The sequence below is a fragment of the Zootoca vivipara genome, chromosome 16, assembly GCF_963506605.1.
Source record: "Zootoca vivipara chromosome 16, rZooViv1.1, whole genome shotgun sequence".
Taxonomy (NCBI): Eukaryota; Metazoa; Chordata; class Lepidosauria; order Squamata; family Lacertidae; genus Zootoca; species Zootoca vivipara.
In genome coordinates this window covers 18,010,743-18,023,919 of record NC_083291.1, presented here as the reverse complement: position 1 = coordinate 18,023,919, position 13,177 = coordinate 18,010,743, and the positions used below count along the sequence as shown (strand labels likewise).

The window sequence follows — 13,177 nt, the reverse complement described above, 5'->3', positions numbered from 1 at the left end:
AAGGATGCCTGTATTTCAGTTTGCATATTACTTGCGACAGTGTGAATTAGGTAGGTTCACTTTTCAAAGTCAACTGCATCAAATTTCTTCCCCATCCATAGTAAAGGTAAAGGTACCCCTGACCATTAGGTCCAGTCGCAGACGACTCAGGGGTTGCGTGCTCATCTTACTCTATAGGCCAAGGAACCCGGTGTTTGTCTGCAGACAGCTTCCGGGTCATGTGGCTAGCATGACTAAGCTGCTTCTGGCGAACCAGAGCAGTGCATGGAAATGCTGTTTACCTTCCTGCCGCAGCGGTACCTATTTATCTACTTGCACTTTGATGTGCTTTCGAACTGCTAGGTTGGCAGGAGCTGGGACCGAACAATGGGAGCTCACCCCATTGCAGGGATTCAAACCGCCGACCTTCTGATCGGCAAGCCCTAGGCTCTGTGGTTTAGACCACAGCGCCACCTGCATCAAAGTCAACTGCATCAAATTTCTCCTCCATCCCTACTTAGTGGGAAATCTTGAGCTCTCAACAGCAAGCAAATTTATTCAATTTACAAATTAAACGATTTAATCTATTTAATTTACAAATAATTTGACTGCATTAATTGCTGCTCACAAGTTCCTCTTAGCAATAAATAAGGAGCAGAAATATTTTTTTAAAGCCTGGGATGTTCTCTTAGGAAGCAACCGCTTATTTTGTTTCCTTGTACTGTAGTGAGGCATTCTCTCTCCTTGCTACCGGTACATACAGACAACAAAGCTCTCCTCCAAGCTCAACTAAAGGTTCTGGTTGCTCTGGAAGAAAGAGGTGAAGGCCAGGCAACATCAGGTTACGTTATTGTGAATCTCCCCACCCCTCCCCACCCTGCCGCCACTTGCCATGAGTGGAGAGCTTCTGGGCAAAGACAAGCCCTGAGAACTTCCATCCAATAACAAGACGAGGAGGCTTTTCCTGGATACAGTGCATCGTAGCAACCTTAAAAGGTGTGTTTGTGTATTGTAGAGAGAACAAACAAACAAGGTGAGTGCATTGCTGCTCTTTTTGTCCCCTCTTCCCTGCTCAGTTGATCTTGGGACGTTTTCTAAATTATGCTTGATCTTTCCTTTCAAAGTGTAATATTATATGCAAGTCAGAGCTGTTAGTGTAGGGAGTACAGTACTTGCTTCAGAACTGCAATCTCTCTCTCTCTCTCTCTCTCTCTCTCTCTCTCTCTCTCTGTTGGAGCTCTTTCAAAAGGATTCATCAAACTTGTATGTGGGAAGAAGGGGGGCAAGGGAGCCCTTCGTTTTGTTTCAGGAAAGTGCCTGGGAGCAGCAAGATTGACATGCTCCTCAGCCATTTCTCTGTCTCTCACTTCAGGCAATAGCAACCCAAGGCATCTTCCCTCCCTCCCTCCCCTTGCAAATCTGCTTTCCTGGAATAATTTAAAAACAGCAACACTTCAACCATTTCCCCAACAGCATTGCCAGAGGTGAGAAGCAGCTCTTCTTCCACTGAAGTGAGAATAAAGAACACCCCCTGCTCCATTTAGTTTCTGTAGGTGTTGCTTCTGCGTAAGGAGGGGAACTAGGCAGTGGAACTATTTCAACGGGCCCAGGACAGCAAGAAAGTGTGGGGCACTAAATTGGGGGTGGCTAATTTGTAACATCTACCCCCCCCCTGCTCCAGTGGCTAGCAACCATTGCCATCACTAGCAATATTTGAAGAGAGGAGCATAGGTATATGTGTGGATGCAGGGCCATGTAAGACCTTGTTTTTGGATATTATGGTAACAGCAGCTGGGTATCAGGCTACGCAGTACCACTTCCAGGGTATGGCCTGTTTCAGGTAGTGGGGGTATCTCCAAAGTATTGACTCAGAGTATTTCTCTTTCGGGTTACCCCTCCAGGGAGCCACAGGGCAAGACCGCTCCCTAGAACTTTTGTTTCTTTTTGCCACAAACTCAGCAGAACTGAGGACGCGGGTGGCACTGTGGATTAAACCAGAGAGCCTAGGGCTTGCCGATCAAGAGGTCGGCGGTTCGAATCCCCACGACGGGGTGAGCTCCCATTGCTTGGTCCCAGCTCCTGCCAACCTAGCAGTTCGAAAGCACCTCAAAGTGCAAGTAGATAAATAGGTACCGCTACAGCGGGAAGGTAAACGGCATTTCTGTGCGCTTCTCTGGTTCGCTAGAAGCGGCTTTGTCATGCTGGCCACATGACCTGGAAGCTGTACGGCGGCTCCCTCGGCCAATAACGTGTGATGAGCGCCACAACCCCAGAGTCGACTGGACCTAATGGTGAGGGGTCCTTTTACCTTTACCTTTACCAGCAAAGCTGTGTCTCGAGTTAATTCAGATTGTGAATTAACATGATGACTTCAAAGTCAGAAGCAATTTTGCTATAGTTTGTTACTAGTTTGGCTGGGGAAATACAGGTCCCAAACTACACCCCAAGCATTGAGGCATCATTGATTACGGGGTGTATATCTCTCATCCCATTCTATTCACATGTTTTTGTCTCAAAACAACAACAACATGTAAACTTGCTGGCTTGAAGACAGTGATTGGATTTTTTCCCCAAATGCGTATGTACACCTCAGGCAAGGATGCTTCTCTCAATTTCCTTATCTATCTTCTGTAACTCCAGGCTCAAAATCTGTTACTGGCACATTTATTTATTTATTTATTTATTTATTTATGGGGTGTGGGTGGGTAGGATGGGGGAGGGTGGCACTTTCCAAATGAGTGTGACGGGAGATAACTTCTGAAATGTTAAAGATCCTTGAAGTGTTTCTTAAAAAAAACTCTCATGGATAATTATTGGGTTTGCATGGAGCTTGTTCCAACTTACCCATTTAGTAAATGATACTTTCTTCCTAGCATTAGAAAATAAGTAGGTAAGTAAGACCTGAAATAGAACCCTACTGGATCAGAACAAAGGACCATTTTGTGCAGCATCCTTACCCTATTCTCACAGTGGCCGATCATAGACCTACGGGGAAGACCACTGGAACGATTCCCAGAAACTGGTATATAGAGACCTATCTGTTCCTGTACTGGAGATAATATACAACAGGGTTTCCCAAATGTGAGTTTCCAGCTAGTTTTGGACTACAACTCCCACCATCCCTAACTAGCAGGACCAGTGGTCATGGATGATAGGAATTATAGTCCAGAAACAGCTGGAGACCCGAGTTTGGGAAACCCTCTATACAGTCATCATTGCTACTAGCAAACTGTAGCTTCAGATGCCCTATGATTGATGCACATAATATGAATGGATCGTATAGTATGCAAGGCCCAAAAAGTCAATGGAATTTTTTTCTTGGCAAGGTAAGTCTTACAGCCAAATTATTCTGTGAACTGCCCTGAGACTGCCCTGAGACCTCCAGGTATAGGGCGGTATATAAATTCAATAAATAAATAAAATAAAAATATAAAATCTTATATATTTTCTCAGAAGGAAATCCCACTGATTTTACTGCAGCTTACTTCCAAGCACATCTGTTTAGGATTCCAACCTTAAAGGTAAAGGTAAAGGGGCCTCTGACCATCAGGTCGCTCTATAGGCCGAGGGAACCAGCGTTTGTCTGCAGACAGCTTCCGGGTCATGTGGCCAGCATGACAAAGCTGCTTCTGGCGAACCAGAGCAGCGCACGGAAACGCCGTTTACCTTCCCGCCGGAGCGGTCCCTATTTATCTACTTGCACTTTGATGTGCTTTCAAACTGCTAGGTGGGCAGGAGCTGGGACCGAGCAACGGGAGCTCACCCCGTTGCAGGGATTCGAACCGCCGACCTTCTGATCAGCAAGCCCTAGACTCTGTGGTTTAACCCGCAACACCACCTGGGTTCCTATTCCAACCTTAGTTTGCCCCAAAGCTGGGAAGACTTGATACAGGACTATGAAGGAGCCCGTTCAAAACGAACAGTTAACAGTTAACAATGTGGGAAAGAGAGGAGGGTGTTTGTATAGAACCTAGCCTAGTGTACTTACTGTAGGTAAAATATACCGTACATTCCTCGCTCTGCCCACACCCACCACAGGCCTTTTGTCCCTGAAAGCTTGCCCAGAAGGAAATGAAGCTATCACACTGAAAAAGTGTCCATACTCTGCTCTAGAATAAAGTGAGGATTTCTAGTTCTCTGGTGTAGCAGAATCGAGTTCTCCTTACAGTAGTTTACTGCACTGCTTCATGTTGTAGGATTTGTCTGGACTATGGGAATCTATGCCAGTCACTTCCAAAAGAATGATGGTCAGATCCTTACGGCAATTACAGATCCATCTCAAGCCAACTGGATTGCGATCCATGCCGAGACCTGCAAAAGTAAGAGCATCAGCCACTGCTGTGACTCACACCTTAATCTTCTCTCTTGGCCTCTGAAGGATAAAGTGCTATTTCTGTCCACACCAATAATTGCTGAACACATTCCTGTAATCCTTTTTACAGTACAGCATTTGCATGCTTAAAAAAATAAGTATCCCTTCATAGTGACTTCATACGGCGCCTTTTACCCATTACGAAGCCAAAGAAAGTTTAATTAACGGTATATTTATGGTGATATCATTAGCGGCATAGTTTCTCCATGTAATACACAGTGCTGGTTTGAGCCATTTGCTCTCCCTTTTAAAATCTGTTAGTTCTGTGAAAGGAATGGACAGAAGCCCAAGTAGAAAATTCTCAGCACCTTGTCCAACTTAAGTTCCTAGGATTCCTTGAGGAAATAATGATGGTCAAAGGGGGAGTGAACCCAGCATAGGTTTGTAATGGGAATGGGACCTTGGCATTGGCTGGATGGTTACTTAAGGCAACTGTCCATTTCATCAAACCTTACACACCAATTAGACTATGTATAAGGCACCTTTCTATGTTTTTGCACTTTTCACAAGGGAACAATTTGAAACAGTTGCCCAGTCACGACTTATCTTTGCTGCCATGGCATGAGGGCAGAGGGCCTTCTTGGTAGTGGCGCCCACCCTGTGGAATGCCCTCCCATCAGATGTCAAAGAAATAAACAATTATCTGATGTTTAGAAGACATCTGAAGGCAGCTCTGTTTAGGGAAGTTTTTAATGACTGATGTTTTAATGTATTTTTAATCTTTTGTTGGAAGCCGCCCAGAGTGGCTGGGGAAACCCAGCGAGATAGGAGAGCAGGGTATGTACAAACAAACCAACAAACAAAAAAACTTAATTTAGACCCAGTCATTGTATTTTCCCACCCCCCAGATAATATGTCTTCATTCTAGTGCCACTGGTTTGTGGTAGAAACTGATGCTGGCATGGAGACATGCCACCTGACATGGGAGAATGACATGCCACCCAGATTCCATGTGTGATATCATTATAGTAAGGCTAGCACATGCTGTGTTAAGTCTGTTGTCAACACAAACTAACTGGATTAAAATCCAAAAAAAGTAAAAGCAAAATCTTAATGATTTACTAAGAAAAAACGATTTTGAACTTTTGTTCACATGACTGCAGTTGCCACATTAATTACAAACCCAGTTTTAATATAAAAGAGCAGATTTCGAAATGTCCTAAGGAGAGAAACAAGTTATTTTTACAGCCAGTAATAGGGTGTATGCACATCCTACACGTAAAGTAGAGCACTCTGCCTTAGGATAGGGTGCAGTTCCCATTGTCTGAAGCCTACAAAGTGGTTTTGAACATGGTTCCAAAAAGAGCTGATGTTGCAATGACGTTTGTCATTGGAATGAAGCGATTGTTATGCAAGATCGTGTGGTCAAGATTATGGAATGAGGCAGTGAATGAGGTTTGTGGTGGACATCCATTTAAGGCATCCAGCCCACTTTGCATTGTACACATTTTTCATGTTAGCCATGTGGATTGGAGAATGTGCAAGTCCATAGAGCCTTCAAACAGTGATGATGCTGAAAAACCGCAATGCACAAGGTTTAATGCACGTGCTTTAATATTGCATTAGATCAGTTGATTGTGCCAGGGCTGAACCCTGTTTTTACCATCTGTCCACAGTGCTAGATGAAAGCAATCCTGCACAGGTTCAGGATGGGTTTCCTTTCTCATGGAGTAAGAACAGAGAGCTCCCACCCCACACCTGTTGCCAAACATACTGGGGATTTGGATACAGGCTTCCAGCTGAGAGTGCTATTTCCAGATCCAGCATCTCTTGTTCTGGAAATTAAGCACTTATTAGGACTCACTCCTTCCAGCTCAACAACATATCCATTTCCTCTGCATCCAATAAGCAGTGAGGCAACAATGGACAAGTATGTGCTAAATCCTCAACAGCTCTCTTGTGATGTGCTAAGTTACTGCACACATGGGAAGACCTTGGAAAGTGTAATAAAGTGTGAGAAACATTGCACAGCCACACGGAGAATTTATACACCTAGGTACTGTATTTGCTGATTCCTCCCTTGCTGGGCAGCTTAAAGTATCTGAGACGTTTACTGATTACCAAAGGTGCAACTTTTGATGGGAAGATGGGACAATGAGGGAAGTGGCAATGTGGCAACATAGCCATTATGAAAAGACATTTCCATACGGTTGAGCCATCACACACTTGGTTTATTACATCCGATGCCATTTATCTTCATTTTATTCATTTATATCAGGGGTCAGCAAACGTTTTCAGCAGGGGGCCGGTCCACTGTCCCTCAGACCTTGTGGGGGGCCAGACTGTATTTTGAAAAAAAAATATGAGCGAATTCCTATGCCCCACAAATAACCCAGAGATGCATTTTAAATAAAAGGACACATTCTACTCATGTAAAAACATGCTGATACCTGGACCTTCCATGGGCCAGATTGAAAAGGCGATTGGGCCGCATCTGGCCCCCAGGGCCTTAGTTTGGGGACCCCTGATTTATACCATACTTTTCAAGAGCAAATATTTCCAACCCATAAATACGTATTTGTTTTAGCTTTCGATACATTTTTTTAAAAAAAACTTTCCAGCTTCTTACAAAACAAAACAACACCCTGAAGCAATGGCTAGTGGTGGCTTTGAGTCCAGCTGTAATCAGTAGTTTTGCTGAAGCAGGAGGGCACTGAATGTACTCCTTTCCAGGCCTGATGTTTGCCCCATCAGCAAATCGATCACAATTATAAACCGTACTGAGGGAAAGAATGGCAAAACAAGACATTACACACTCTGTCTAGTGTCAAGCTTTGAAGAATCTGATCCCTCCCCTGGTGGCAGTAAATAAGCAGATCAAACAAAAGGAGTGTTCTTACCAGATAAGTTCTTTAATAATCACAGCGAGAGACAAAGGAATGCACATCTCTCTAAAAAATGGCATCACTCCCAGTAAAGGTTTACCCCCTCCGTCCCTATTAATCGATGTCACTCCTACATCGGGTAATCTGAGCTTATTGCTGTTGCACTTTCTGTTCTATCACTTTCCAAGTCCATTTAGTCTTGGGTGAAATGGGGGGAGGGGGGTCAGGAATGCTGTCCCAGGACACCAAATCTAACCAGCTATCTCTCTCTTGGCACTTCATCTTCTAGCTGTTCCTCACCCAGTATTTCCCAACTTTTTCTTTCTGGGCTATGCCCTTCTGCAAACCACTGTTCTAAATCAATACTGCCCTACTGCCCTTGGGAAGGTTCAGGAAGGTGGGGAGGGGGGCTCTAGCCATTCCTCCTCAGCCCAGTCCCTGAGATCTAGTCATGAAGCAGTAACATTGCCTTCTGAAATTGTTCAGCTTTGCAACCAATTTTTAGATTAACACTTGACTCCTTTTCTTGAACTCTCCACAAAGATAAGAGGAGAATATTGGCCAGTTATTAACATACAATCCTATACCTGTCTACTCAGAGTAAATGCTACTAAGTTAAGTGCAGTCCTATACAGGTCCACTCAAAAGTACTGGTAATTGTACATAGGACTGAAGCCCAAGGTTCAAAGCACTCTCAACCAAAAAGTTTGTTCTGTGGCCTTGGGCAAACCACTACAGTCTCTTTCAGGCATTGTGTTGTTGTTGTTTAGTCCTTTAGTTGTGCGACTCTTCGTGACCCCATGGACAGAGCATGCCAGGCACTCCTGTCTTCCACTGCCTTCCGCAGTTTGGTCAAACTCATGTTAGTAGCTTCGAGAACACTGTCCAACCATCTCATCCTCTGTCGTCCCCTTCTCCTTGTGCCCTCCATCTTTCCCAACATCAGGGTCTTTTCCAGGGAGTCTTCTCTTCTCATGAGATGGCCAAAGTATTGGAGCCTCAGCTTCAGGATCTGTCCTTCCAGTGAGCACTCAGGGCTGATTTCCTTCAGAATGGATAGGTTTGATCTTCTTGCAGTCCATGGGACTCTCAAGAGTCTCCTCCAGCACCATAATTCAAAGGCATCAATTATTTGGCGATCAGCCTTCTTTATAGTCCAGTTCTCACTTCCATACATCACTACTGGGAAAACCATAGCTTTAATTATACGGACCTTTGCCAGCATTCAGGCATTGTACTCGTATGTCAAAACAACATGTAAGTATTGATGAGTATGCTAAGCTCTGTCTGCTGTTGCCACCACCCTCCCTAAGTTGGATGATGAACTTCCCAAGTGGAGAGCTTATGGTACTTGTGGAAGGTCCCCTCACAATTGGAACCCTCCGCTAATAGAGTTGTAGAATTGAAAGGGACCTTGATGTTCATCTAGTCCATCCCTGTGCAACACAGGGATCTTTTGCCCAATGTGGGGGTTGAATGCACAACCCTGAGATTAAGAGTCTCATGCTCTACTGACTGTCTTATGCTCTTGACTTTTTCTTACAAAAAACAAAGCAATCATTCTTCAAGCTGGAGAGAGGGGGTTGTTTAGCCTTGCTTAGCTTCTTGTCTCTCCAGAAAGCCCTGCAAGCAGTCTTCTACCCAGGGTGAATATCACATCAGCATTTCTTGATGCACATCTCCAGACAGAATTTAGTAATAAAATGAGCAATAAGACTCCTGTAGCTGAGAAAGGGAAGACAACATCTGTCTTTCAAGCACATTCTTGTCGCACCAGAATTCTCTCAAGCAAATAACAGGTAAAGCTTCAGTGACTCAGAACCTCCTTTGAAAACTAGTGCTGAAGTGGGGGGGGGGATCACCTTTTTTTGCAAGGAAAAAAGGTATAAAGAAATATAAAGAAGTCAAATTGCTGTGGAGGGAAGTAGAGGGTGGGTGGTGGGTTGTATAAGCGTATAATTATGTAGTTGTTGTAATTTAGGTATTATATTGTATGTTAGGGAATTATTGGTAATTTTGATTATTATGTATATATGTTAAGTTTCAATAAAGATCTTTGGGGGGGGGTTCATGTTTTTTTTTTTTTTTTTTGCAGCTGAGTTGGAATTTGCCTTGACAAAAATGCCAGCACCCACCCAGCACTCATGGGAAAATGTGACATGATCTCTTAGCGTTATCAAATGAAACTTTAGCACATGGCCTGATAAAAGTCTGTAATTTTATCAGGACAAGTTACTTGCTGTTTACTGTTGTAACAATTGTTTTCTCAAAATGTATCTTCTGTACCATGAAAATAAATAAAAACAGTATTTTTTTAAAGCCTATTTTTTCTTTCTCAAACAATGCTATTTCAAAAGCTTTGATGGTAGTGGCAGTCTGGGGGCATTTTGCTTTCCTCTTGCATCCAACTTGAATAAATATGGGTCAAACTGGAGCTGACACTATGCAGTTAGCAATGGCACGAATGGCTTTTGAAAAGTAAATTGGAGGGGTGGCGGGCACTACCTTGGCATGGGTGGTGCCCCAATCTTTTGCCCCCTCCCTTGTGGTCCCAGTGGCATCACGATCCAAGCTTGGCCTTGAGAAGACTTGCTACAAAAGACTACAGTTGCAGGTAGATATATGTGTTCAGAAGAAGAGGAATAAGCTGGAGTGACCATCTATATTTTGCCCATACCTGTGTGATTGTAAGCAAGGGAATACATGGCCTAAAATCTGCTCTTGCTGGAGCCGGAGGAGCTCATCTCCAATGGTGTCAATGGTATCCTTCCCTCCTGAAAATAGGGACACAGGCGGCGCTGTGGGTTAAACCACACCACAGAGTCTAGGGCTTGCTGAAGGTCGGTGGTTCGAATCCCTGTGATGGGGTGAGCTTCCGTTGCTCGGTCCCAGCTCCTGCCCACCTAGCAGTTCGAAAGCACGCCAAAGTACAAGTAGATAAATAGGTACCGCTCCAAGTGGAAAGGTAAATGGCATTTCCGTGCGCTGCTCTGGTTCGCCAGAAGCGGCTTTGTCATGCTGGCCACATGACCTGGAAGCTGTACGCTGGCTCCCTTGGCCAATAACGCGAGATGAGCGCCGCAACCCCAGAGTCGGTCACGACTGGACCTAATGGTCAGGGGTCCCTTTACCTTTATGGCAGGGGGAAGGGGTTAAACTTGCCCTCCCCCACCCCTGTGTCCCCAGTGATTTACATTCTTTAGAAATGTCCACATTAACCTTGGCCTTAATCTAATATCATTTTTTTAGTGCAGGAGTGGGAAACTCATTTTGGCCTGAAGGCCACATTCCGACATGAGCAAACTTTCAGAGGCTGTATGCTAGGGATAAGTGGCAAAAGTGAGTGGACCTCTCCATCTTTTTTAATATCTTTATGCGCCCCCTTGCCCAGATTGTCCGGAGTTTTGGGCTGGGTTGTCATCAATATGCTGATGACACCCAGATCTATCTGTTGATGGACGGCTGCCCTGCCTCGGCCCCGGACACACTGACCAGGTGCTTGGAAGCTGTGGCTGGATGGCTACATGGGAGCCGACTGAATCTAAATCTTTTGAAGACAGAGGTCCTCTGGCTGGGTCGGGACGACATGGGGTTGGGGGGGCAACTCCCATCTCTTGCAGGGGCTCAATTAGTGCCAGCGCCTTCTGTCAAGAGTTTGGGTGTTACCTTCGACGCCTCCCTTTCCATGGAGGCGCAGGTTGCATCCACAGCAAAGGTGGCATTTTTCCATCTCCGCCGCATCAAGCAGTTGGTCCCCTACCTCTCTCGCCCTGATCTGGCCACAGTGATCCATGCGATGATCACCTCCAGGCTTGACTATTGTAACTCGCTCTACGCAGGGCTGCCCTTAAAGCTGACCCAGAAACTCCAGCGCGTGCAGAATACCGAGGCGAGGCTCCTTACAGGGTCCCGGCCGCGGGATCACATTCATCCAGTGCTTACCAGCTGCACTGGCTCCCGGTGGAGTACAGGATCAGGTTTAAGGTGCTGGTTTTGACCTTTAAAGCCCTATGCGGCTTGGGACCCTCGTACCTATGGGACCGCCTCTCCTGGTATGCCCCGCAGAGGACCTTAAGGTCCACAAACAACAATATTCTGGAGATCCCGAGCCATATGATGGCTAGATTGGCCTCTACTAGAGCCAGGTCCTTTTCAGTACTGGCCCCAACTTGGTGGAACACTCTTTCCCAGGAGACCAGGGCCCTGCGGGATTTGTCATCTTTCCGCAGGGCCTGCAAGACAGAGCTGTTCCGCCTGGCCTTTGGGTTAGACTCAGCCTGACCCCTGTGTTTTCCTCCCTCATGGCTTGGATTTATGGACTACTTGAAATGAGGCTGCACTTTAAATTTTAATACTGTATTTTAATCTGTATTTTAATTAATTGTTTTTATGTTTTATTGTAATTCTGTTGGTGTGAGCCGTCCTGAGCCCGGTTTTTGACTGGGGAGGGCGGGGTATAAATAAAATTTTATTATTATTATTATTATTATTATTATTATTATTATTATTATTATCTAAGCTAGGAAGATGCACTGTCACAGTTAAGCACTTAAGGGAAGAGTTGAGCAGAACCTGTGATGGGTGTGGCTTGGGGAAATTTCATGGCCTAAGGAGATCCTCAAAGGTCAGAGAGACCCAGAGACTCCTCTCTTTGCTTTTAGTGCAAATATGGTAAGCTTAGGGTTTTGAGATTTGAGGACGTCCACCTCCTATACATAGTAGTAAATCTGGTTATTATACATTCAACAGGGTGCTGCAGCCAATCACAGCTACCTGAGCTACCAGCATAGCTGTATAACACATATTTGGCATATCCACAATGTTACATGTAATTAAACATAAATAAATGCCTGGGGTGTATGCACGGTTAATATTTTATTTGCCTTCTTTCTCTCAACAGTGCCAGTGCCAGAGGTTCAAAGATGCTGGAGCAGGTTCCTTATGTTGCATCCAGACCAGAAGGGGAACTTGCCTCAAATGCGCCTCCTGCAAGCCAACAGTCCTTTTGGCCAGAAGGTACAACCAGCAGCTCCTGCGTGAACTTTCCTGCTCTTTCTCTTAGATAAGGCCTGCCCAACAATAAGCAAGGGGAGAAAGGAAAGTCGTCCAGACGATCATTAGGAATCTCACACACTTGATAGACATGTCACTGCAAAAGAGGTGCCCAGAAAACTTACGTCACGGCTAGGCATGCATCCTTTCAGAACAACATTGGCTTCGGTTGGCTGTTCAGGTTTTTGGCTCCAGGCTCAACAGAGTAGCAACTGCAAATCTTTTTTCTTGCATTCATTTTTCAGTTGTGGGTGTCCCACTTCTAGAATGCTCTCCCAGGGGAGACATGCTTGGCAGCCTCCATGCCCTTTCAGTACCAGGCAAAAACCATCTTATTTTCCCTAGCATTTCCCTTGTAATGATTTGTTCAACTGATGGTAGGTTATTGTTTTTATCCTACTGTTTCACTCCTTCTTCTTCTTCTTCTTCTTCTTCTTCTTCTTCTTCTTCTTCTTCTTCTTCTTCTTCTTCATATATATGTTCATTATTTTGTCAGCCTTCCTGGGAAAGTTTTGTATTTAAGGGCAAGGTATAATGGTATAAAATGAAACGGAAAAGCTGTTTTTAATAAAGGGGGGGGTGGAAGAAGAAAACATTGGGTGATATTCAGTTAAGTTTTACTCAGTGTAGATAGTTACAGGTAGGTAGCCGTGTTGGTCTGAGTTGAAGCAAAATAAAAAAATTCCTTCAGTAGCACCTTAACGGTGCCCTTCAGCTCTCTATATTGGACAAACAGGCCAAACCCTAGGATAAATGGACATAAATCTGACATCAGGAACCATAAGACTGAAAAACCAGTAGGAGAACACTTCAATCTCCCAGGACATTCTATACAAGATCTCAAAGCAGCTGTTTTATTACAGAGAAATTTCAGGAACAGACTGGAAAGAGAAGTTGCTGAATTGGAAATCATTACCAAGCTTAAAACCATGGAAGCACCTGGGATGAA

General features: G+C 44.7%; 1 protein-coding gene across 5 annotated transcripts in view; it reads left to right on the top strand.

The window, feature by feature from the left end:
* Nucleotides 1-960: 960 nt before the first annotated feature.
* LOC132591255 (uncharacterized) overlaps nt 961-13,177 on the top strand; it is a 45,022-nt gene continuing 32,805 nt past the window's right edge. Inside the window, exons 1-3 of one of the 5 annotated variants that reach the window (XM_060268948.1) lie at nt 961-1,012; nt 4,176-4,298; nt 12,077-12,192. In XM_060268948.1, coding sequence (XP_060124931.1) covers nt 4,190-4,298; nt 12,077-12,192 — 225 coding nt within the window. In that variant the 5' untranslated portion in view covers nt 961-1,012; nt 4,176-4,189. The other 4 variants (XM_060268947.1, XM_060268949.1, XR_009556872.1 and 1 more) reach the window with 4 other exon arrangements.